Here is a 25,315-nt window from a genome sequence, read left to right on the forward strand (position 1 = left end):
TCCTCCTCTTCCTCCCCCCCTCGTCAAAACCGTGCTGGCTGTAATCCGCTCCCCTGGCGCCTTGTTACCTTTTGGCAGCAACGATCCCTTCCTGGTATTATCATTAATTCAACACTCAAAATTCACCCGGTCCTACATATACATCACTTACTAATTTTCCTAGCATCTGCACATTTTCGGCCCCGGGCCGCCGTGAGGGCCCCGGCGGAGAGCTGCTTATAATGAGACGGCCGCAGTCTGTTAACAAATCCCCTTGTTAAAAAGAGAGATGGAAGGCATCATTCTCCCGTTACTAACAATACATGTAGGTCGATTTGGACGCGGACGAGACGACAGATAATGATTTAAAAAGAAAATACTAAAAAAAAAACATTGACGTCATCCATCACAGAGATTTAAACGTTGCTCTGTCTTCTTTTCCACATCACATCAATTTAATCTTGTACAAAAAAAAAGGAAGTGTTTTTGTGTCCTCGCCGTCATATTACAGCCCGCTGCTCCTCAATCGGATTAGTGTTTCTCAGTAGACTGTAATGTGAGATCCATGGTGCGTCACATAGCTGCAGAGCTGCTTAATGCTGTTGGCTCATGTTAAGATGACTTTCGTGGTGGTTCTGATCTACCTCTTCATGCTGGTTCAGTCATATAGAATGTTTGATAAAGGCGTATATAGAACAGGTGATATGTGTGTGTTCTGGTTCTATCTGGTCAGAGGCACCTCTTCCCTTTGGTCTAATGTCACCGATGAAGACTTGCTGAGCACTGAAGGCGTGAATGTGATAAAGGCGTCAGTCCTGCTAGTTGGGGAGCAAGCGAAGTCCGAGCCGGTGGGCCTGGATGAGATGCCGTTGGTTTGACTGGAGTGACAGGCCAGGCAGGAGCAGGGGCTTCCCCCCGGGCCGAGGCCGTGGGTAGGACTCGGGTACAGCGAGGGATGTCTGAAGGCGCACAGGAGCTCCGGCCTCTGGTAGGGGTGAGACAGCATCCGGAAGCTGTCGAGGGACCTCAAGGGGTTGGCGAACGGGGTAGCTGCCGGGTTGGCGCCGGCCGGGACACCCAGGTGGGAGTAGTAGGGCAGAGGCAGGTGGGACGGGAAGGGGTACGGCAGGTTCCCCGTGGCCGCCGCATGGCTCATCATGTAGGTGTAGAAGGCCGGGTCGGCTGGGTGTGGCCACGTCATGGCCAGACGCTGGCGTTTATCCTTCATCCTGCGGTTCTGAAACCACACCTAGACCGGAGACACACCGGGTCAAACATTAACCACAACCCCCACACACCGGAGAGACCAATCACCAAAACAAAGGGAGACATCAGACAATGGATTCATCTTTACGCACGGATGTAGAATCGATTTCCAGCGAGCTCATGCTTATTATTTCGTTGAATCAGAATTTTGTTTAGTTATTTTGTAAATTATTCCGCTATAGACGAAGCAAATATTTGTTTGTTGTGCAAAACAGGTGATTTATTTAGGCTGTAGTTCAGATTTAAACGTAATGGTAATCGTAATTAAATGGTGAAGCGATGTAATAAATCAAAATTCTGCACATTTCAGATCTTTGAATGATAATTATGCACAGATGCTGGAGGGTTGTGATTCTATAAAATAACTATTTGGGATGAAGAACAAAGCACGTATAGTGGTACAGACAATGATTCTAATGAAGAGGCTAAACGCAGAGAGACGTCACATCACTCAGGTTCAGCTCAGCTCTGGTTCTTACTTTGATGGTGGTTTCTGGTAGATTTAATGCGGCCGCCAGCTCGCATCTCCGCGGCCTGGACACGTAGTTCTCCCGGTAAAATTCTTTCTCCAGCCGTCCGATCTGCTCCCGGGTGAACGCCGTCCGGTACCGGCGAATCTGGTCCGCTGCGTAAGACAGGGAACCTTGGCTGGGCATATTCTTGCCCGCATCAGGACCAGAATCGTTCGGGTGACCGGGAGAATCTCGACCTGAATTGACGAAGAAGAAGAATCATTAGCAGCACATACAAAAAAAAAATACAATAACCTAAAATATTGTTGAGTATTTAATTTATTTCGTTCGTTTCACATCTATTGCTTTCCCTCAAAGTGGACATATCTGGACTTCGCATGTGTAGTCATTTAATTAATTGTTTTAATTGTAAAATCAAGGCCCTTCTGCCACATTATGCCCTTCAGTTTCAGGAGACATTTACCAGCTAATTTTAGTATTATATTAAATATAGGTGACAAAGCTTCTGGTCTTCTCTGTGTGTGTGTGTGTGTGTGCTGCATCATAATTGTGTTTTCTTATTATTGTCGTTCATTCAACTTAACCTGCCGTTTTTCTTCTACAAATCACCCAAACATGATCCAGAATATTAGCTCCTAATTTAGCTGAGGGGTGTCACACAGCTGCTGTCAGGAATACTGATGGGTGCCTGCACCCTAAAGATGCCAACTTGACACCCCAGGAATTTGGTCTCTTGGTGGCCTTCTTCTCTTTCCTTCCTTCCCCTTTTTTCGCTTCGTGTGGTTTATATAAAAATCCCTCATTCTTCCCCAAGCAGCGAATATACACGGAGGCTGATTTGCTTTGTGAGTTTAGTGGAAGTGGTGCAGCAGTGACTCAGTGTCGGTGTCAGTGGGTAAGAATGCCTGGTTAGGTTGTGGGTGTCATCTCAGCGTGTTTCCAGCCACACTGGTCACTTGACAGAACAGCTGTGCGGCACATATGAGTGTACATCTTTATCCAATTATTATCAAAGCTAAACATTCTTACATGTGCCCCTGATTCATTTTCTGACATATATATAGAGCACAGATGCGTCAAAAGGGGCATTTTGTTGGTGGTATGCATGCGGTCAGACTCATGCCAGCCGGTGCTCGCCTCCTACCTTTAGCCGTGGGGTAGTCCATGCTCTCCGGCGTGCAGCTCACATCGATCTCCTCGTAGAAGTCCGACTCGGTGTCTGAGCTGCTGCCGTCCCTGTGCGGGTGATCGGTCCGGTGCCTCCCGCCGGACGAAGACGAGCCCACCGGCCTCATGTCGGCACACACGTTCCTCCGTGTGCTCTCCTCCGCAGCCGCCGCCTCCGTCCTCTCCCGTGAGTAAGGCACAGCGCCGGGGCTCAGGCAGCTCCTGTGGCCCGCCGTCTTCCCCTGCGCCTCTCGCACGGGGCTCCCGATTCCCCCCGACAAGTTGGAGGCGTTCTTCCCGAGCTGACCTCCCTCCGGCAGCAGCACCATTTCCTCTCTGCTTTCCATTACAAGGGGGAAAGAAGCAGCTCGACTTAGCGCGGTAGAGTGCAAGTCGTCCACAAAAAGCAAAACGGTTTTCAGTGTTGGAGGGGTGTGTGTGTTTGGATGATGGTGAGGTGCTGGGAGGGTGCGGGGGGTGCTTGAGTCCCAGAAGAAGAAGAAGAGGGAAGAGGCTCTGGGAAAAAAGAGAGGATGCAATCCGGTGTGACCCTGAGAGAAGAGCGCTCAGAGTGCGCAGAGAGGCAGCTCTGGGAGGGATCACCATTTACCCTCTCTCTCTCTCTCCCTCTCCAGAGCTGTCATTCTTAATAGGCCAGCCGTCACCGCGGTCCCCCCCTGATGACGACACGCATTGATTGGATATGGGTAAACAGAAGGAGCGATCGTATAGCGTGTAGATGGAGGTGTGTGTGTGTGTGTGTGTGTAGCAGAGGGCAGAGTGAGGGTGGAGTGAGTGAGAGAGGAGGATCTGGCACCACTTCATCTGCTCTCTTGTTATTGAGATCGATCTGTTTCAATGGATCTAATCAATTGGTTTCACTGTTAAATAGATTTAATAATTCACTTAAATAGTGTGTTCACCAACACCCAAATTAAATAATCCACTATTGAATTTTTTTTGTAATCTGTTCCCTTTCCGAAACGTTTTAATATTTCCTTGGAGTTGCTCATTATAGGGCGCGTGCAGGCAGACCGAGCCGCAGTGTGGATTTAACCCCCCTCGTTCTCATTCTTACCTAAAGTGGAGTCAAGTTAAGTCCTCAGGGGTCAAGCTGTGTGGTCAGAGTCGAGATAAGAGGCCACATGCGGTCTTTGAGTCAGCCACACACACACACACACACACACACACACACACACACACACACACACACACACACACAGTTTATCATTTGTACTGCTACTGCATGTTCACATATTTACATTTAGTCATTGACATTATGAATTAGACATTTACGTCTAATTATATACACAAGCTCTGCTTTACCTTAAATTGATGATGCTCGCTCACACACACACACGCACACGCACACACACGCACACACACGCATCAGTGATGGCCGGAGCTTTGTCTGTCAGGTTGGCGGCTATTCTCTGCTCTTTGATTTGACATAAGCTCTCTTGTGAGTCATACTTCTTCAGTGGTGGCTTGTGATGAACTTGATCTGACAGTTTAACTTGGGGATATAGATTTATTCAGTCTTAAATTGCCAATTTCAACTTTGTTCCATGCATCAATGTAAGCCTAAAATCCGCATTTATCCCTCCTGACTGAACTCCACCCGGGCTGTGCTATGTGTCTTTGTGTGTCTTTGTGTTTATCATCATTGTCACTAGGGTGAGATATGACAGTAAAGCGAGTCTCTTTGGAGCTCCTTATGTAGCCGTTTAGCAGCGTTTCCTCTAAAAAGCTACAAATAATTGATCACAGTGAGAAACAATAACATGGCGTCACCCTTATTGCTCCTCTGCATCCACACTTAATCGATCTATTTCGGTCAAATTTGACGTTATAAGTCACATAGTGTATCTACCTGAGCCTGTCTGACTCCTCCGGAAGTAGATGTTTGGCGTTTGATGGGGTTCGACAGAGCGTCTGAGGGCCACGCTGCCGCTCTGTGTTGGTGTGTGCAGAGGGGGAGGAGCCATGAGGGGACAGGGACGGAGGGGGGCGGTGCGGGGGAGGAGGGAGGAGGGGGGCCCGCTGCGGAGGGGCTGTGGAGGGGCTGTGGAGCTCCAGCAGCCTCCACGCTGTCCTTGTGCGCCCTCGCCTGTCCAAAAGAGAGAAAAGGCCCCAAGCTCAGGCTGCCCCTCCCCCCCTGCCTGAACACCACACAGACCAGGGAGGGAAATTCCTCTGCTCGCTCTCCTGCCGCTGTTTCATGTTCAGATGGAAAAAGAGGAGAAACTCCTTCTCCCTCTTAAACTTTTTTGCAAAGTAGTGCAAACTCCAAACATGAATGTCTATAGACTGCGTCTTTATCTCTCTGTCTTTGTGTTGGTTTTAGCAACATTCAATTCAAAATAGTTTCACGTGATTTTGTTTTCACATAGGTGCACTCCTCAGTCTCTCTCTCTCTCTCTCTCTCCCTCCCCCCTCACTCTCTCTCTCTCTCCCTCCTCCCCCTCTCCCTCTCTCCCTCTACCCCTCTACCTCCCTCCCTCTCCCTCTCTCTACCTGTTGCCTCTGCTTACACGGATGTGCCTGAGCCCGTGTGTGTGTGTGTGTGTGTGTGTGTGTGTGTGTGTGTGTGTGTGTGTGTGTGTGTGTGTGTGTGTGTGTGTGTGTGTGTGTGTGTGTGTGTGTGTGTGTGTGTGTGTGTGTGTGGGCTGCAGTCTGCAGACAGAGCGCAGGTCTCCATCACTCGGCGGATCACAGTTAAAGATCACAGCCTGCGGGTTGTTAATGGAGAACCGCAAGCTAATGGAAACGCACCAGGCTTCACTCAGCCGGGTCATAAATAACGTCTCGACTCTGGCCGCCTGCTTGGCACAGAGGCGAACCTCACTCTGACTGACTCGCACTTTATTCCCTAACTTCTTGGTCAGACTCGTACAATCTCTTTCCCTATATATGTCAGAAACTATCATGTCTGAATCATCTTTAGTGTTGAAATACCTCCTTTGGTACATTTGAAAGGATTTGCTTTGCTTTTCTTCGGGTTAATAATTCTCATTTCACTCTAAAGAGCAGTTTTGTTTACGAGTCTCAAGCTCATCCAGTGGTAATTCTGTTTCTGAACATTTGCTTTGTTTAGCAGTCTTATAGTTCTTTAACCTATATTGTATTTGTGTTGCTGCTCTGCTTTATTTCCAATTCAACCCCTAACACGCGGCTCAAACTCTTTATGTAGACATAAAATTGAGCTTCTTATGCAACGGGTCGCGGTCAGGGCAGATGAGATCTTGTGATCTATCCCGAGATAACGCCTCCGTGTCTTGCGCAATCTCCCGATGACCTTGCTGGTTTACAGTAGTGCCACTTATACTGTGTGTGTTTTAGATAGCGGAGGGCAGCGGATGGGTTTGGAGAGGTTGCTCATGGAGGAACCGCGCTGTAATATTGACACTTCTAAGCCTGTATACAGTAACGCCTCCATCAGGTTAGAGTGGCGCGGTGTGCGTGTTGTGCCTTTGCCTCTGTGTGTAGTTAAGTAGGGGGGATCAAAGAGGAGGAGCGCCCCCACTGCAGACATTGCAGACATTGCGCCCCTCAGTTTTACTAGCCAGCCCAACTTGAACTTGACCATGGAGCCTGCGCAGTACACGCATGTAACCCAACCCGAGCTCCTGCAGGGCAACAGGAAGATTCGCTTTTCATGCCAAAAAGATCAGTTTGATCGAAGTGTGTGTGTGTGTGTGTGTGTGTGTGTGTGTGTGTGTGTGTGTGTGTGTGTGTGTGTGTGTGTGTGTGTGTGTGTGTGCGTGTGCGTGTGCGTGTGCGTGTGTGTGTATGAGTGAGTAGCTTTGGTGCAAACTCATTCTACCGCTTTGAGACATGGAGCTGGAAGGAGACACAAAGTCGTCGCGCCTCCATGATCGTGGCCCCTCCCGCCTCCGGTGCTTCAACTTGGCCTTGAAAGCGGATGACGCAGCTCGCAGAGTTTAACTCGCTGACCTTGGAGCGCAGCGCGTCCCGATGAGTGTGCAGCTGGAAGTGTGCGCCTTTATCGCCGCTCCATCCGCACGGCCCTCTGCGTGATTACACCCTGGGCTTAGAGAGCCGCTGAGCCCGGGCACAGTCGACCCATTAAAGAGGGAACATCTCGGGAGGAGGGAGGGGAGGTGGGCTTACCACCAAATCAGCAGTAGCGAGGCGACGCACCAGGTGCAAAGCCCCGACGCTTCACAGCGGCGTCAGTGTAGCTGCTCTGCCCTGCTCACGGGCTTCTGCCTCTTTGGGAAAGGAGATATTTACAAGCCCGGCTGAGTGCAGATGGTTTCATACATGTAGAGAATCGCTGCGTTGCTGTTTTCTATGCGTCATTTCGCCACTTTGGACGCACCGATTAGTCGTGTTCCCTCCCTTGTTGATCTCAGGGTGTTTAGCATCACGTGTGTGTGCATGTGATCGATCGTGTGTCATTTCTCCGACTGGTTTCAGTGGTTTTGACTCATAGACGTTGAAGCTATTTGCCACAACGCGAGATTTCAAGGAAATTGCTTTATTTTCGCCTTTGCCTCTATTCCAGGAAAGTTTGGGTTGTTTTTTTTCTTGAGAGCACCAATTTGGCTGCGTAGACTTAAGGCCTTAATTTGATTTTATAGGATGAAATGGCTGCGTGGGTTAAAGAGAGAGGCGTGCAGAAAAAATGTTTTCATTTTAACACCACATTTTCTTGTAATTAGATCAACGTGCGGCATTAAAACAAGAAGAAATATTGTATATTTTTGCATTTGCTTTTAATAATCGATTTTTTATTTATGGCAACAATCCTTTTTGATAAATTAAACTTGAAGCTACATATCCACGAATGCATGCGGTTGCTCCACAAACGAATGTCGTGCACAGTTAGTTATATTTTCAAACACAGATCATTACGACATTGAACTTGACCAATTTGAAAATAAATGATTTTTTTTGCTATTATTTACGTTTTTAAGTTCAATCCACCCCTGCAGTTGACTTAATTCAATGACATTTTTCTTCAGTATCAAACCCCAACCCTCTCAGATTAAACAGATTGCGACATATTTGTGACTCTTGTGTTTGTTTCGTGCAGCTGTAGTCCTAATGGAGGAGGAGCAGGCCTCAGCCTGTAGGGCCCATAGCGGCCCATCGATTCATAAACATAATAGCAGTAAATAAGCTCGATCACTTGTCGTCCTCACTGCAATAATAATAACAACAATACATTATTATTATTGCGAATACACACTTATTGCGAATACACGTCATGTGTGCATCAAAATGAATGCGTTTGTGGCCTTCGTGTGTCAAATTGTGTAACGGCCTAGACTGAGTTTCAGCGTTTGTGTGTTTTTTTTATAGGTGCGGGGTCAGATTCGCGCACCTTGGATAATTAAATTCTGATTTTCCAAAGTCTGTGGCCGAAAGCCAGTAAATGCTGCAGATCTGGGGAAGAAATTTCAAATAGAAGCGGACGTGTTGTGTTTTTGCGTGTCTGTAAATGATCTCACGTGGAACTTCGACTGGCAGGGTGTTAACGTGACGTTTAAGGGTCCAACTCGGGGAATTTGAACTGCAAAATCCACGCTGAGCGGGTCACCCGCTTAAAAACACATCACACACACACCTCGGCTAACCTGCAGGCGTGTTACAATATCAGGAATGAGGCGAGTGTATGATGTCCGTCAACATCACTGCGCAGGCGCACGGCCAGGAAATAGGCTGATATTTTAGAGAAGCTCTTCTCACACATTCAGTTTAGTTCATAATAGTGACATAAAGGTTTGGCTCTCAGGTCTTTCCACTTGTACGTCATGATTCTGTTTCACTTTATGTCTGTAAGTCAAGTGTCTGACCGCTCTGTGGCCACAGAAACATGTCTGCTTTCATGATTTGGCAACATTTTGACAGGCCTGCGCTTTAACCACGCGTCACCTACAAGAGCCTCAGCCGAATATATACCAAATATTTACCATAAAGACGCAGGGCTATGATAAACATTTGGTTTTTGACAAATCCCAGCTTTTCTCGGGTTGTTCTCGGGTGTTGATTTCCCGCTCCCTCTCAATCTCTTGCCTGGTGCTCCACTTAGATGCCGGTGTGCACCTTGATCATGACCTCAGATCAAACCCCCCATAGGCTGAGTGACTCAGGGGACCTCCAGGGGCCTGAATGACGCTCCAGCAGACCTACTCAGCTTTACCCCACTTAGACTCGTATAAAAGTACCATTTACTTCTCGCTGCTATCTGGGGCTTTGGTTTGAAAACGTGTCGGGGAAATAGAAGTTTTAAATCACTCTTGCCCGCGTGTTTCCAGACAGGAATCAGGACACACGCTTCTATGAGCGCGCCGGCGGGCGAGAATCGATTAGATCATTTTACATTTGATTGGATTAGATTGGAAGAAACTCAACTGAGCCTGGTGGTGAAATGATTTGTTTGTAGTATAAGAGCCATGATGGTGTACATGTTGGTGTAAGACTAAACCTAATATATCCATAAACATGTATAAACATAGAGTATATAAACATATTGACAGTAGCCACGATTTTTTGACCTTTAACACGACTTTTAATCGATTAATTAAAATGCGAGAGGCCTGATTTTCATAACAGACGCCGCGGGGCTCCAGACTCATCAGGCCTGTATACAGTGTGTGCACATGACTCATGGCCGCTCCACGCTCGGATCGTATATATTATATTATGTCAAGACTCATCCAATAGCCGACAAAGGCGATACAGAAAGTGTAACACAAATGATCTGAGCTACATGATATATTTATTTATTCCACACCCTCTAACGAGAAAGACACGAATGAATGCAGCTCTGTATGGGAAACACTTTGAATTATAGAGGAGCAAATAGAGGAGGATCGTATAAACAGCCGGTGTGTATTTTTCGAAATTCACCATATTCCATATTTTGTAGTCGAATAGCTGTGATTAACTATTCGACTAATTTTGTATTATTCTGATACAATCGAAGTTTTATTGTTGAAATCATTTGCATTTCTATCTCGGTTTAGATTAAAGATACAAATCATTCCTTATTGGATCTGCAGTATTTGTTTAAATGCTTCTTTGTTGTGTTTGTCTTGTAATCGAATGTGTGTTCATTTAACTGGTTTATCAGATTTATTTATTTATTTTGGCAAATCTTCGCTTTTCACTTGGCAAATGAATCAAAGCTGAATGGAAATGAGAGCTTCTGATTGAATAACGATGAAGCACTAACAGGTCTGTCTGTTTGGAAATAGCTTCGATGCAGCTTCTGTTTATCTCCAAGCGTCGACGAGGAAACGAGCTGAAGCAGTAGTAGCAGCAGCAGCAGCAGAATCACACACTTTAGTGGCTCTAAAGAAGCATTTGAAGCTCTGCTAACAAATCCAGTGAAAGCTCCAGCAGGTCCATTTCCTCTCACGCAGAATAGACGTAGAGCCACTGGTCGTAAACACGAACCAGCAGACCAGACACACACACACACACACACACACACACACACTCTCTCTCTCTATCCCTCTCTCTCACACACACACTCACCCACGACATGTCTGTACTGTCCCTTTTTTTAGAGATCACATCATTTTCACACGTATTTACTACAAACAAACTCTTCCTGCGAATGAAAAAACCCAACTTTACTTCTTCAGTTTATGTTTCCAGTGTAGCTTCCACGTGAGTACAAGAGTCCAAAGCCCCGCAGGTCAGAGCGGGTTGAGAGTGGAGCTCCTCTCGGGGGATAAAACGCTGGAGAAAACCAAATGATAGTAAAAGTTAATGTCCTCCGAAGGCTTTCATTGGGACAGGAATTCTCACCCCTCTTCCGCTCCTTTCAGACGGTCCCTTCAAAGCCTGAATGGGCCCGACAGGCTGGACGGCGAGACGGCAACTTTCAACTTGACCTTGGCCTCCAGCCGCGTCTCCCTGCGACGTAAAAAATAGCTGCAAACAACACACACACGTACCGCCAAAGTCCAGAGCCGCTTTGTGTCTCTGCGTGGAGTGTAAACACGCCGGAAACCCTCCGTCTGGCATTTCCACCTTCACCGGCATCCTTAAACCTGGTTTCCTTTATTTATCTGCAGCCGTAAACGCGGCCCGTGCCTCCGTCATGTCCAATAAGCTGCTCCAATTTGAATTAATTGAAATATGTCACTTTCACAGGTTTATAGCGCGTCTATAGTATCACGTCATGTCCTCAAAGCGCCGCTTAATCTAACACACAGTTTATCAACAGCATAGCAAACGCCAGGCAATACACAACGTTTACTCGTTTCATATACAGCAAAATTATAAAATGTTTAAAATATATATATTATATGTAGTTTTAGCTTGTAAGGGCCGTGTTTGGTCTGTGTTTGGCGCTACGGTGGCTCGCCAGTGTCCGTGCGTAAAAGCCTCACGCGTAATGTTCATGTTAGAGGAATGATCACAATGTCTTCTGATAGAGTCGAGTGGGTTTTGAACCATCGACCTTTCTCTTATCTTAAAGGAGGGTAAAGCAGCCATCTTAAAAGCAGCAGGATCACGTTGAAGCCCGAGTTTGGAGGGGATTTTAAACTCTCATTAATGCAGAATAATCCAGTTCATTATGTGTTTAGTTTCGTTTTTTTGTTGCTTTTTGAAAGTCGATGTTAATTTATGTGGTGTGGTCGGACAATAGACCATCTGGACCCCCTCATAGGTACACGGTCACCTTACTACGCCGCATTTTTCTCCATTTAATTATCCGTACAGGGGGATGTTTACCGTCCTCTTTGCATAGCCCCGTCACGTGACAAGGCGGGAGCCAATGGCTACTCGGCTTCTGCGCTCTGGTGCGCGTCAGAGCGGCTTTACTCTCTGGGAAGCACTATCTCCTTTTTTCAGTCTCTGGGCTTTTTAAAAAAGAGGCAGAAGCTTCAATGTTGGATGTCGTGCTATGACAACGTCACTGCTGCTCCGTCCGCGCTGGGTCGACCCGTCGGTGATGTTCCTCTACGACAACGGCGGCGGTTCCGATGAAGTGAGCAAGAACATGGACGGTTTCGCGGGTGGCAACTTTGCTGCGAACCAGTGTAGGAATCTGATGGCGCACCCCGCGTCCCTGGCACCCAGCGCGGCGTACTCCACCAGCGACTTGCCCACCTCCGGTATGGGCGAGCCGGTGAAGCAGTGCAGCCCCTGCTCTGCAGCCCAGAACTCCTCCAGCGCCTCCCTGCCTTATGGGTACTTCGGTAGCAGCTACTACCCGGGCCGAATGTCGCATCACAGCAGCATAAAGTCTTGCGGAGCGCAGCCCCCAACCGCGTACGGGGACAAATACATGGACACGTCCGCCTCCGGGGACGACTTCACATCTCGGGCCAAGGAATTCGCGTTCTATCCGACTTACCCGTCAGGCCCGTACCAGCCTGTCCCCAGTTACCTGGACGTACCCGTTGTACCCACTATCAGCGCGCCGTCGGAGGCCAGACACGAGCCCCTACTGCCCATGGAGAGCTACCAGCCGTGGACTCTAACCAACGGCTGGAACGGCCAAGTTTACTGCGCCAAGGAGCAGCCGCAGCCCGCACACATGTGGAAGTCCTCCATACCAGGTAAGAGCCACCTCCAGAGTCCAGTGTGTGTGTGTACAGGATGGAGCTATTTTCAGCGTAGATGAGTGCAGAAAGGAGTGTGTGAGTAGGACAAATATACATGGCCGTATGGTGACAGTGGAAAACTACAGAAATGATTGTGTTTATCCTTTGAAAAATATAATTAATTTCAAACAAATTGACTTGGAAAAAGAAAAGATACTGCGAGTTGATTCCAATTTGCAAAATTTAAAACAGTTGTAAATACATTTTGCATGTATCAGGTGTGTTTAGATACTCATCGCCCTCCTTTGTGTGCACTTGTTTCTACACTTAATACTTTAATACTAAAAGCTTTTAAAATTTAAATGAGGAAAAAGCTAAACTGCGTCGCTGAGTTTGGAGCATATTTGCGTTTATACTGGCAGATTGAATCTTCTACATTGTGAGCAAAATCCACATTCTGTCAGCACTTGTTGAGATGCGTGCTTCTGAACTTTCCCCCCTCTCTGTTTTTCCACCCCCGCAGACGCAGCGTCCCACACCGGAGGAGACTCCAGCTCGTACCGGCGCGGCAGGAAGAAGCGCGTCCCGTACACCAAGGTGCAGCTGAAGGAGCTGGAGCGCGAGTACGGCGCCAATAAGTTTATAACCAAGGACAAACGGAGGCGGATATCGGCCCAGACCAGCTTGTCCGAGCGGCAGGTCACGATATGGTTTCAGAACAGACGCGTCAAGGAGAAGAAGGTCGTCAACAAATTGAAAACCATCAGCTAGTTTTTTATTACGGACATTATCGATATTGGAGATAAACTCTTTAACACACACAGTCACACGCTCTCTCTCTCTCTCCCTCCCTCTCTCTCTCTCTCTCTCTCTCACACACACACACACACACACACACACACACACACACACACACACACACACACACACACACACACACACACACACACTGTCCCTCACACACAGTCCCTCACACACACAAACACACAAACACATACACGTTTGGACTTATTGGATTTGAACTCCTTCCTGACTGAACATGATTCTCGTGTCCTGTTGCCAAATGATTTCCCGGAGCTTCTGGAACAAAATCGCTTCCAAGGTCTATATAGGAAACGTCTGGACCCACATTTCCCTCCCACTTGTTGTTAAATCGTGTTTATAAGTGGGAATGTAAAAAAAAATTACAATTTCAGTACCTGTGACTTTATTTCGGCATGCGCAGTTGAACCCGGCCCTCCGTTTAGAAGGTGCGCGCCACTTATCTCGCAATATTAACGACGAATGGTCAATGTGGAGATTGACAGGAAGTGACGGCATGACGGATTTGGACTCTGGGAATGTTAAATATTAATCTGTCCTCACCTCCTTTTTTTTTTTTTTTCTTTTTTTTTTTTTTTAAAGCCTCCTCACATGCTTAGCTTGTATGAAGTTTTAGTGCTCATTCATATCCACATCCATGGTGCAATTCCTTATTATAACGCTTTAGATAATCGTCCCGGATATGTGTTCGTATCAATCATAGCTTTTATAAATGTCTTGCGTATCCATGTGGTTGTATATAAAGAGAAAAATTCCGGCATGATATCAAAGTTGTTTGTATGTGTGATGTCGGTGTTAAAGTCCGTCCCAATAAAATATGGACTTGGTTGAATTGGATCTATTATGGGTTGTGTTGGAAATGAAGCGCGAGACTACAAACTACTACTTCGTTTAATTTAGTTTGACTTTATTTACAACCGCGAAAAAGAATCTTATTTATGATCTGTGACAAGATTTTAAAAAAGGCTCAAGTTCAAACCCCGTCGCGTCTTTTTTATTGTGTTGAAATAGTGAAGTTGTCCCGTCGTTTGCTCTAACTTTCTTTATATACAGAAGGTTTTGCTTTTAACGCTTTATGTTTAATCTGTGCAATAGTGTTTGTGAGTGAGAAGCTTCAAACTGCTCTAATGGTCCCCAGTTTGGCTGTGGGGGGACACCGGAAATAAGGCACTTTGGGCTGAAACGTGAGGTAACGTCGCCATCTAGCGGCGAGTTTGTGACACACTCAATGTGGGTTATCAGCATTCACATCCAAGTAATACAAATAATAATACTAGTTTTCTTTTGTTTATGTATGGTACGTGTACATAAAAACATAAAGGCACTTTGATAACGCGTCTTAATTAAAGACTAACCATTGTAAAGTGCAGCAAACCTCCTTCACCTATGTGGTAAATGGAGTTAAACATATAATTCCCCGCTAACGTGACTGTTGTGTGTGTGTGGGTGTTGTGTGTTTGTGGAGTGAACAGCTTCTAAAAAAATTTGATGTATACAAGAATAATTTCAACATGGACTCAGATGAAATTAGTGTGTTATTGCGCTTCTCGTTGTTTTGCGTTTTGCCCATAAAAACACAAATATGTGGGATCATAAATATACATCCAGAGTGACATTTAATATCTCACTTTAATACACGTCTGTCTGATATTACAGATTATGGATCAGTTAACTATTTGAATTCGATATCAGTTACAGTTTGCATTCTTTTTTTTTTGTACTCTTGTGTAATTTATGTTTATCAGAAATAGAGCAGACACACACACACACACACACACTGTGGTAAACAACAAATTCAAAACCCGTTTGGGCTTCATTTTGATTTCATTTCATTCTCCAGTTTTTCTTCAAAACCTGAAACGGGAAAATTTGTCAAAATTTGCTCAAACTAAAGAATAAATGTTTAAACAATTATCAAGCCATTTAACAGTTTCGGTTTATTAATTTCAACACATTTATTTCACGATCCATCCACCCAGTCGAAATCTGTGTAAACAAACCCGTCTGTGTTCTCACTCCCACGCGTGACACAGTGGGAATATTTACCTGTAAAATTGTAGCATCTTTCGTGTGATTAAGTGGATTTAACGGAGCTGAACCTGCAGCCCGAACCCCCCGGGGCATAGACCCAAACCTCCTCCCGCTCCTCACTCCTCCCGGCTGCTTCCTCACCTGCTCATCTTCACTGTATGCATCACATATAATTACCGTCTATTTAATAGATTTGAACAGATCGCTTTGATCTCCACGCGGGAAGCTGTTTCACGGTCAATATGACGAGCTGCTTTCTTTTTATTATTCTATCTCATTAGTGCACAGAAGTAACAAACATGACGTGTTTACTCCTCATCATCGTTACAGCGCTATTAACCTTCATCCTTTAGTCCTCGGTCTCATCTTTCATCGCTATACATTAGAACTTAGACATTTAAAATCGTGTAGTTACGATACAAATGTACTTTCATTTAGCGTCACGTTGGAATGACAAATAGTCTTTGTTGGTTGTTATTATAATTATTATTAGTAATAGTAGTAATGGTAGTGGTTTTCCTAGTCATAGCTTTAGCGTTGTGTTTAACTTTAATGATATATATTATACATAATTGGTCTATAATTATGTTGTCAATATTGTACATACTTTATTGATAAGGCTCTTATTTTTAAGATTCGTCTGGCTTGTGTTTTTACGTGTTTTTAAAGTGTATTTAAACTTAGCAGTGACCATGTTGAGTCTTCAGTGTTTGATCACACTCAGATGGAAGGAACCCGCGTGTATCTGTGTGTTGTATGTGTGTATTATATTAACATTGTTCATGTAAATATTTGGTAAAAGTTGAGAGATGAGTCATAGTTGCATTTGTTGGTGAAGAGTTAAAGTCTGTGTGCTGGTGGTCTCGCGTGCACGTCTGAGGAAAAACGTGAGTCTGTACGTACGCGGGCACGTAGCGCTGCGTGACCGCGCGCCACGCCACGTTACACTGACGTAGGCACGGTGGGGCGCGCACGTGTTTCGAGGCGGTCTCGGGCATAGGAGGGACGAGTGACCGGCCTGCACCGTTTGAGAACCAAACGAGCGGAAGCGGCGGCGGCTGTAGAGAGGAAGTGATGCGTGAGCCGCGCCTGGTTGGCTGTAAGAGAGCAGGGCGGTGTCTGATTGGCTCGCTCAGGACCAAAACAAACGCCCCCACCCTCCCCCACCCTGTGTCTCCACCCAGCCTCCCTCCCCTCACACATGACCTTCTCTGCCGGACGGGACCGCCCACAGGGCTGCGGGCTGCACTGCGTGTTTGCTCGGCGCAATGTTGGGGCTCTACTGCCACCTTAAGGCCACATGGGGAATTGTAGTTCACTTTAGTGCTCTAAAAAAGGTTCTAATATTGCAATTTTAATGCAAATCCCTTAACGTTCACACAGAGCCAAGCACGTCATTAACATTCAGCCTAATATCAAATGACAAACATTTAATATTATACCAATATGAAGATTTGATGCGTCACTGAATAACTGGGCTTGTTGGCTTGTTGGCTTGTTTCCATTTCTGTAGCTTTAGCTCACTGTTAGTTTCCGTTCAAGTGTCTTTATGTCTTCATGTGAATCCTGTGCACTTTCATCTTTACGCACGGATGTAAAAATCACTGAGAACCATCCGTCTGCGTGTTTTTCCTCGCATGCCCACGGCGTCACAGCCCATAGAAGCGGCCCCGCAGAGCGCCGCTGTGTCCTTCGACTGCCTGTCAGACGCGCTTGAATACCGACGGGCCACTAAAACGCTCTTTACATTGACCTTCGCTGTCTGCGCGTAATGGAGGCGAGGCCCGCAACCTTCAGCGAGATGGCTTTGGTCAAGTCGAGCTTGAAAGAATGAATTCGGAAGATAATCTCGTAATACGGCGCAGAGGCTGGAACACATCAAATAATCCGAGAGCGTGACAGCGGTCAAACAGGAGCACTTGACCGAGATTATGAAGGCCCCTTCATGCTGCGGCCCCGTGGGTCCGACCGGCGTGTTCGCCTCCACAGCTGCTCTCATTTACAATACATTGGGTTTGGAAATGCATGCCAGGTTGTTCAATGTATGGATTTGGGTTTGAAGGGTTAAATGGCTAAATGAAGGGCGACTGTTTTTTGCGTTTTACACTTCAATTACACGATTTCCGTCGCGTCTTTGGCGTATATGAAAGTACAAATACGCACATTACTGATCTGTAATGTGCCATGCGCAGTAATTGAAGCAATGTCGATGAATATTAAATAGTAGAAGACCACGTAATATCCAGAAACACGGGAATTGCGACCTAATAGGTTAAATTAGTCTTGTGTTGTGTTTTTTATAAAAATTCAAAAGTGATTGGTTCGATTATTGAAGCGCCAGTTTCCTAAAGCAAGAGGGTAATGTTTGATATTTGCGTAGGTAGACCCGTTTCTGCTCGTAAACGCCACAAAGTCCTGTTTCTACTCTCATCAAAGCGAATTAGATCACGGTCGTCATGTTAACAGCGACTTCTTAGGCGATTTGCGCGATTTAGATCAAATATGAGACGAGATTTGTGAATGTATCTGTCCACTGAGACGGAGCTAGTAATTATTCAATCTTAGGACGCAACCTGTCAATCACAAATTGATGCAAAATAGAAAAAAGAATACATTCACATTTGCAATGGCAATTTAATGTAATTTTCACGTACAATCGAACGAACAAACCGAACCTGCGATGCGCATTCAGCCAGAAATATGACAGAAAAATCCAGAACAAAGGAGATTCGAACGCGTCATTTCAATTAGATTCAGCAAAAAAATCAGTGGAGTCGTTTAATCTTCGTATTTTCTAAGATTTTCGTATTTTCGTCGCAATTCCGGGTATTGCAAGTTGTTATTTTGGTTGTTTGGAAGGATCACGGCTGTGGTTAGACTTTATTTGCTGCGTTATTTGTTTTAAACGAAGCGTCACAGAAAAACAAACCTAGGATGAATCTGTAATCTTTAATGTAAATATGACGTAATGCAGACGTGCTGATCCAGTGTTTGCACTCTTTAAAATCAAAACACTTACAGCGCAAATGTGGTATCTTAATTTATTTAGATAATTATTCTATTCCTTCTGTAAATAATTAGAGCCCGAAAAATCTTTTCCTCTCCTTTCGTTCTCTCTCGTTAAATTACTTTTGTTTCTCGGCTCGTTCTTCCATCCTTTTGTCCTTTTGGCACAATTGCCCCCATCGACGCCTTTCCGTGTTCCCAGTGTTCCCAGTATTGCTACACTGGTCCGCCCGAGCCGCTCCCGTCCCCGTTGACCGTGGAGTTGGCTGGTTCCATCCGCAGTCCCCTGTGTGGTCCGCATCTGGGGCCCTCTGTCGTCGCCATACGCGCCGTCATGCCCACATTTCTGTCACCTGTGGACAAATCAACAGTTGTCCCACTGAAACATGTTCACATTTATTAATATTATGTGTGTTTGTGTGCTGTATTTTTTGAGATGAATGTGCTCATTGTTTGGTGTTGATCATCTCACACCTCCAGGCTTCACTATGCAGCTGGAGATGGAAGACTGTGCATCATTCAAGTTCAAAAACACCACTTTGTCCTGCGAAAAAGTGCAAACCCAAGAAATAGCACAAACAAATCCATCAATGTGTTTTGCTGATGTAACATTGGACTTCTTTGCATAAACCTCCTGCACTCTCAGCAGCTTTAGACGCCCGCGTCCCAAACTACATTTCCCTGCTAATCTTTCCTACGCGTTCGCGGCCTTTTAAACGCAACTATAGTCTCCAGTCAAAAGCGCCTGATCTCCACTTCAGCCTCCTGCTCAGATACTATTCATACCTTGATAAAAGCGTGTTGCTGAGGTGTGGTGGCCTCTCCTTCTTCTCACTACAGAATGACCTGAAACCCAGCAGTGACCGCAGCTCGGTGCCTTTTTTTAACTTCACAGATTGAAACTCCAGGAGGTTTGTGAATGCGCCTCTTTATCCCCTTTACAGCCTTTAGGCCTACCTGCCGCGGCGTTAAACTGAGTGTTTAGAACCTCCCCACACTTGATTGTTTACTTGTTGTCTAACAAGCTTTTATGGCGCCCGGATTGGGGCTTGTGCTGTTATGTCGCGTTCACTTCCTGGGCAAAGCGCCGCGCTTTATTAGATTCGAGGACAACTCTTATTTTGAAAATTACTTTGTGTTTCTATATAATTTTGTGTGAGTGTGTGAAAACTGTGTCCTTGAGGGAATAGTTTGTGTTGTGTTGTGTGTGTGTGTGTGTGTATGTGTATGTGTGTGTGTGTCATGTGATCACTGCATTTCTCTATTGAACATACATGACCTCATTATGATAAGAGTCTGTCTGCTCCAAAATGAGTTAAGCGCTCAAACTTGAGTGATGTTTTATGAGTTTCCTGCGGTCTTATTTCGTATTCTTCTGATTTATGGCGTTAATATTGTAAAAAGTATGAAGTTGTAAGAGCTCAGTTTGATTGAGAGGCGAAATGTTCAACTGCGAGGCTCCAAAATGCTCTTGGGGGCAGATAGGATCATCTAATGCATGTTATGAGCTGCAGAAAGTCAGAACATCCCAGAAGGATTTCATCCAACAAATGCTTCTATAATATGCAACATTTTGACTCACTGTTTACTTCAACGGAACAACTGCCAAACCTGCAGCAGCGTCCCAGCTCTGCACGCACATACACACTTTAACACTTGAAGGTGAAGTTCATTCGAGTTTCCTGCATCTTTCAAAAGTTACAGACTCACACATTATCGATCAGTCGTGTAACCTGAAAGCCTGCGTTGAGCAGAGGAACTCCATCCGGGGCACCGTTGCGGGGCCTTCAGACGGCGTTTGCTCCCTGTGAAGGTCCCGCTCCCTCCCCCGAACTTGAAGTCGACCGTTCAGACAAAGCTTTGGCTTTGAGAGCTTTTACGCAGCGCCACAGCCGCGGCATTGATCAGCCTAAGCGGGACAACAGGCGTGTTTGTAGGATCAGCACAACCTCTTTCTTTGATACGAACCTCATTTGGCATTACATTAACTCATGTCCCTTTACAGCGTGACCCGATTAAACATAATACTTTAGTTTAAGTCAAGTGTTTCCCATGTCAGGTCGTTGCTTTGCTATGTCACATGCAGGAGAAAAGCTGAAGGCAAACAAGAATCTTACCTCATTTTGGGCCCAAAAACGCAGAGTTTCTCAGCTGCTGACTTTGAATCCGTGTAGGTGGCGACTTCCAATCACGCTTGGCCAGTTTAGTGGTGTCTGTCTGTCTGGCAGGGGAGGAAAAAAACGCAGCGGAACACTATAGGAGCTATAAAAGCGCAGGTCTGTGCAGGGCTGCCTTTGGTTTTCCTGGGCATCCTGTCCTCAATTACAGCTTAAAAGCTTCAGCTCGAGTCGTAGAATTTGTGTGGATTGAGTGAGAGGCGGAGCTGAGTGTGGGCGAGAAGACGACTCGACTTGTTTGTGCTCCTGCAATTTATCCAAATAAAAAAAGGAGGCCTGAGTGTGTGTGTGTGTGTGTGTGTGTAAGCAATGGCGCACATAGTCACAGCACACTGTTTTTCCTGTTTTTCGTGCAGTAACTCGGGCCTGTGTTTGTGCTTGTGTCGCCTGAGTGCGTGCGTGTGTGTGTCTATGTGTGTGTGAGGTTGTGTTTCAGGAGAGAGTGTGGGGCCTGGTGCAGCCTCGGCGGTCCTAATCCCAGCTCAGGTCTCTCATTCACAGCACATTAGAGTCAGGTTGCAGCCGCTGCACAACGAGCTGCACGGTGGCCTCACAGCTGAGAACCACAGAGAGACTCAGCGACTCGGATCCAACTTTTACATCCCTGAAATTCTGACTTTCATACACAAAGCAGAAGCGAGTTCAACGTTTAGTTTAGATTTTGATGAATATATTTTGTCTCACTGTTATTGCACTCCTATTTTACGCACATGTTTAAGTTGTGGATGGTTTAAATACATATTATAGATATTTAAATGTGTTATTTGGGGAAAATGTCCCTTCCTTCTGTCAATTTTAAATCCCTACGCAACATTCCACCTTAAGGAATAACACGGTGGTATTCCCGAAAACAAACCAGACTGAGTTAAATAGAGGGAATTATTCGGAAATTATAATATATTAGAACATAAAAGTGTCCAGTTAATATTTGAAGGGAGAGCCAATAACCGCTGCGTGTTTAGAAACGGATATTCACGCCACAAAAACGCAAAAGGAATACGCGTGCGTTAAAAAAAAAACGGCGCGGGCCGGATCGGAGCTTTTAATGGGGAGTTAAGGGCCAAACGGAGCAGGGAGCGAAGAGAGTATCAAGTAAAATATAAAGAAGTTTACTATGTAAAGAAGCGAGCAACGTTGAGAGCAATGAAGCGGCCCAATAAGAGGTTTAATGAATGTAGGTTACGCTGATTCACCAACACCAGGAGGCTCTGCGCGCTTTATGTGACTTAGTGTGAATAATAATACATCATTAAAATATAATGAGCACTGAATTAGTTTGTAAAAATCTAAATTTGTCCTGGTTGTATTTTATTATATTGGTTTTGGTTTGAAGGGCTGTGTGTCTGTGTGTGTGTGTGTGTGTTTCACAATAGCTTCATCTACGCAAATTGCGCAACTTCTCCTCTTTGTAAAGAATGTGAAGTTTGTCCCAGATTGTTCTTTTGTTCTTTGTTGTGGTGAGGCCTTCTTCCCACATGTGGTCAGTTGAAACATTAGCCGCTACTTTGAACATGACCCTGATAACCAAATGTCCACTGAGCCAAACGCTTGCGTTGTAAACCCACCAACTGATGATGACTAGACGTTTCTAAAAGCAGACTAAAGCAAGATAAGCTGCTCGTCTCCTTCCTCACTGCTGCAATAACCCCCCTCGCTTTGCTTCATATTATTGTCTGCAGACGCCGTTTATTTATCTCGCAGACCTTAAACATCATTAAACCCAAAATGGAACGCAGTAAAAGTTTAAAATACGCACAAAACAATTTCCAGAGTAGAGTGAGTGAGTGTGTGAGTGAGGGCGCGCGAGCATCTGGGAAATTGATATTGATATTCGACTTCAGCTTCGATTGAAATGCAACACGAGGCTTCATTTAAACAAACAGCACAATTATTCTAATTTTCTGCCTCTGGCTCATCTGCATGTTAACAAATTCATTTTTAGAGCGACACGGCGATAAAGCACCAATGTCAAAGCTTTAGGACATGCAGCAGGCATGTCTTACACACACACACACACACGCAGGCGCACACACTCATACACGCACACGCACGCACACACTCATACACACGCACATTCATACACACACATACACACACAGACATACACACACACACACCCTGAAAATCTGTCAATTTCTGCCGCGTGGTCACGTGACCTCCTCCTCCGTGGAGTGGATGGAGATGGCGCTCCACGTCAGCCTACGTCTCCAAATTTCTGCTTAGCGAACCTGCTTGAAAGAGGCAGCAGCCAGGGCGCCTCAGAGCCATGTTCAGGGCGGCTATAGAGGAATCCAACCCCCACACTGAGGTGTAGCAAAGGGCGAACTACGATGATGGATTTTGACGAGCGGGTCCCCGTCGGATCGAACATGTATTTGCCCAGTTGCACTTATTACGTCTCGGCGGGGGCAGATTTCTCCGGTCTTCCCTCGTTTTTGTCCCAGAGCCCGTCCACCCGCCCCATGACATACTCCTACTCCTCTAACCTGCCGCAGGTCCAGCCCGTCAGAGAGGTGACGTTCAGGGACTACGCTGCTATTGACGCGTCCGGTAAATGGCCGCACCGGGGGAACTTGCCCCAATGCTACCCGAGCGCGGAGGACATGGTGCACCGGGACTGTCTCTCGGCGCAGACCGCCGTCGTGGGCGACATGTTCGGCAAAAACAGCCCCGCCGCCGCCGCCGCCGCTTACCACCACCACCACCACCATCACCACGCCGGCGCCGGTTCCGCCGCGTCCAACTTCTACGGGAACGTGGGCAGGAACGGAGTGCTGCCGCAAGCCTTCGACCAGTTCTACGAGACGGCGTACGGCAACTCGTCGGAGAGCTCGTCCACGAACGGCTACTCAGGGGACAAAACGGCGAGCAAGCAGCCGAGCTCGGCGCCGGAGGACGCGCAGTCGTGCCGGGACACAGAAACGAAGGAGCCGCGGGAGGAGACGAGCAGCCCGGAGCTTTCTTCCGGCAACAATGAGGAGAAATCCAGCAGCAGCAGCAGCAGTACGTATGAACGCAGGAGAGAGAAAGTTTGCAATCTAAACGCGCCGCTGTTAAAATTTTTATATGCTGTTTTATAAGCATATAAGGTTTATAGAGGCCTGTAGACCCCCCACCCCCAACAAAACTTTGTTATAAACGGCAGGATCACGTGTTTGAAATTGAAATTGGCCGTGAGAGACACCCGGGGCTGCACCGGGGACGAGACGGTGCTCGCGCCGAGGGAACCGGAGCGAAACTCCCCCCGGTCCCTCAACTCGGTCAAATCCGTTACAAACATGTCATAGTTTCACGCTTTCTTTGCGTTAAAAGCGTGTATGGAACCGAGGGTGGCGTCTATACGGTTTAACACACAACACACACACATACACGTACACACTCACTCTCACACACACACACATATACGAGGGCTTTTCTGTTAAATCTCCCACGTCGTGTGTTGCTCTATATACATATATGTAAAGCTAACATTTGCACTGTGTGTGTGTCATCTAACGCGTCTCTCTCTATGTAAAATCCCCCTCCATGCTTCTGCGGCTCATATTTGAATTTGAGCTTGTTGTTTTGCGCTGCTGGGAAAAGGTCAAAGCCCAAGTGTAGATGCATGGGCTCGCAGCCGCCCGGCTCGCTGGAGCTCTCAGCCTCGTATAATATCAGCACACATATGAAACATGAAAGGCTGAAATGAGAAACGCGTCGTCGAGGCTTCGTGCAGATTAAAGGCGCTCACGCGTGATCCGGATAATATTCCAGTCGTATAAATCTTATTGTAACATAGTCATGGGTGATTTGAACTGTTTATATTTTGTGTGACCGGTGTGCTTTTGCTCTTCACTCCCTCCTCCTCCTCCTCCTCCTCCTGCAGATTCACAGCGGACCCGCAAAAAGCGATGCCCGTACTCCAAATATCAGATACGAGAACTTGAACGAGAATTCTTTTTCAGCGTGTATATAAACAAGGAGAAGCGCCTGCAGCTCTCCCGGATGCTCAACCTCACCGACCGGCAAGTGAAGATCTGGTTTCAGAATCGCCGCATGAAGGAGAAGAAGCTGAACAGAGACAGATTACAATATTACACCTCCAACCCGCTGCTTTAGGGGAGCCGGAGGGTGGGCGAGGAGAGGGAGAGAGGGAGAGAGAGAGAGAAGCACCGAGCGGCCCGGAGCTGCGCCGCGGGGGCTGAGCGCGTTTACAGACTGACTGCCTGCTGCCTGCCTGGTTGTGACTCTCCAGTGAACATTGTGTACCACAATGGCCGACAGCAGCAGCGGCAACAACAACAACAACAACAACTGATCGATGGTTAAATCCAAGTTCGAGGACATCCTTTTTGTTTCTGAGATGTGAGAAAGAAACGAGCATGAATTGAGAGAAGGACTCCTGGCTCTGACCCGGCTCCTCAGACTCTGTGGGACATGTGGGACTCGGGGTGTGTCGCCCTGCGTGTGAAGCCTATATGTTCATATTAATGTCACTCACATGGCGCCTTTGATTCTTCTCCTTCTCACGCGGGCAGAATTCTCAGTCAGTCGACTGATTCATTGTATTTTGTAATCAAAAGATTTTAATTATTTTACTTTTACTTCTGTTTTTTCTTCCGAAATCAGAAAAAGTGTTGGACGCGCGATGGCGGAATATGTGACGTAAAATAGCTGAAAACTATAGGAACTCTCTTTGGTGTGACCAAATAACGAGTCCGAGCGGATATGAGAATGTAATGTGTTTCCTGTTTTGTGTGCTTATTTATTTTGTAGCCACTCGTTTACTCTCATTTAATGCAACCAAGCCCAAGTGTCCAACTCATATCGGCGGCGGGCTCTCTTCTCCACACACCGGGGCTTCTGTTGTGTCTCCCCC

At 46.4% G+C, this 25,315-nt stretch overlaps 3 protein-coding genes across 5 annotated transcripts; 2 read left to right on the top strand and 1 right to left on the bottom strand.

The window, feature by feature from the left end:
• Window positions 1-700: 700 nt before the first annotated feature.
• Window positions 701-3,232, bottom strand: evx1 (even-skipped homeobox 1). Of its 2 annotated transcripts, none has more exons than XM_076150028.1 (3): window positions 2,863-3,232; window positions 1,725-1,870; window positions 701-1,228 (listed from the first exon to the last, which is right to left on the bottom strand). In XM_076150028.1, exons 1-3 carry the CDS (start codon window positions 3,230-3,232, stop codon window positions 701-703), a joined length of 1,044 nt encoding a protein of 347 aa, XP_076006143.1. The 2 variants fall into 2 exon arrangements, with proteins under 2 accessions (XP_076006143.1, XP_076006142.1); XM_076150027.1 differs by having other exon boundaries at window positions 1,725-1,954.
• Window positions 3,233-11,778: 8,546 nt separating this feature from the next.
• hoxa13a (homeobox A13a) lies at window positions 11,779-13,192 on the top strand. The gene is made up of 2 exons (XM_076149974.1): window positions 11,779-12,436; window positions 12,945-13,192. The coding sequence occupies exons 1-2, from the start codon at window positions 11,779-11,781 to the stop codon at window positions 13,190-13,192; spliced, it is 906 nt and encodes a 301-aa protein (XP_076006089.1).
• A 9,595-nt stretch (window positions 13,193-22,787) lies between these two features.
• Window positions 22,788-24,555, top strand: hoxa11a (homeobox A11a). Of its 2 annotated transcripts, none has more exons than XM_076149986.1 (2): window positions 22,788-23,457; window positions 24,323-24,555. In XM_076149986.1, exons 1-2 carry the CDS (start codon window positions 22,788-22,790, stop codon window positions 24,553-24,555), a joined length of 903 nt encoding a protein of 300 aa, XP_076006101.1. The 2 variants fall into 2 exon arrangements, with proteins under 2 accessions (XP_076006101.1, XP_076006102.1); XM_076149987.1 differs by having other exon boundaries at window positions 22,788-23,454.
• Window positions 24,556-25,315: the final 760 nt, after the last annotated feature.

The sequence above is a fragment of the Genypterus blacodes genome, unplaced genomic scaffold (genome assembly GCF_046128005.1).
Source record: "Genypterus blacodes isolate CSIRO-AG114 ecotype Tasmania unplaced genomic scaffold, CSIRO-AGI_Gbla_v1 ptg000048l_1, whole genome shotgun sequence".
NCBI lineage: Eukaryota > Metazoa > Chordata > Actinopteri > Ophidiiformes > Ophidiidae > Genypterus > Genypterus blacodes.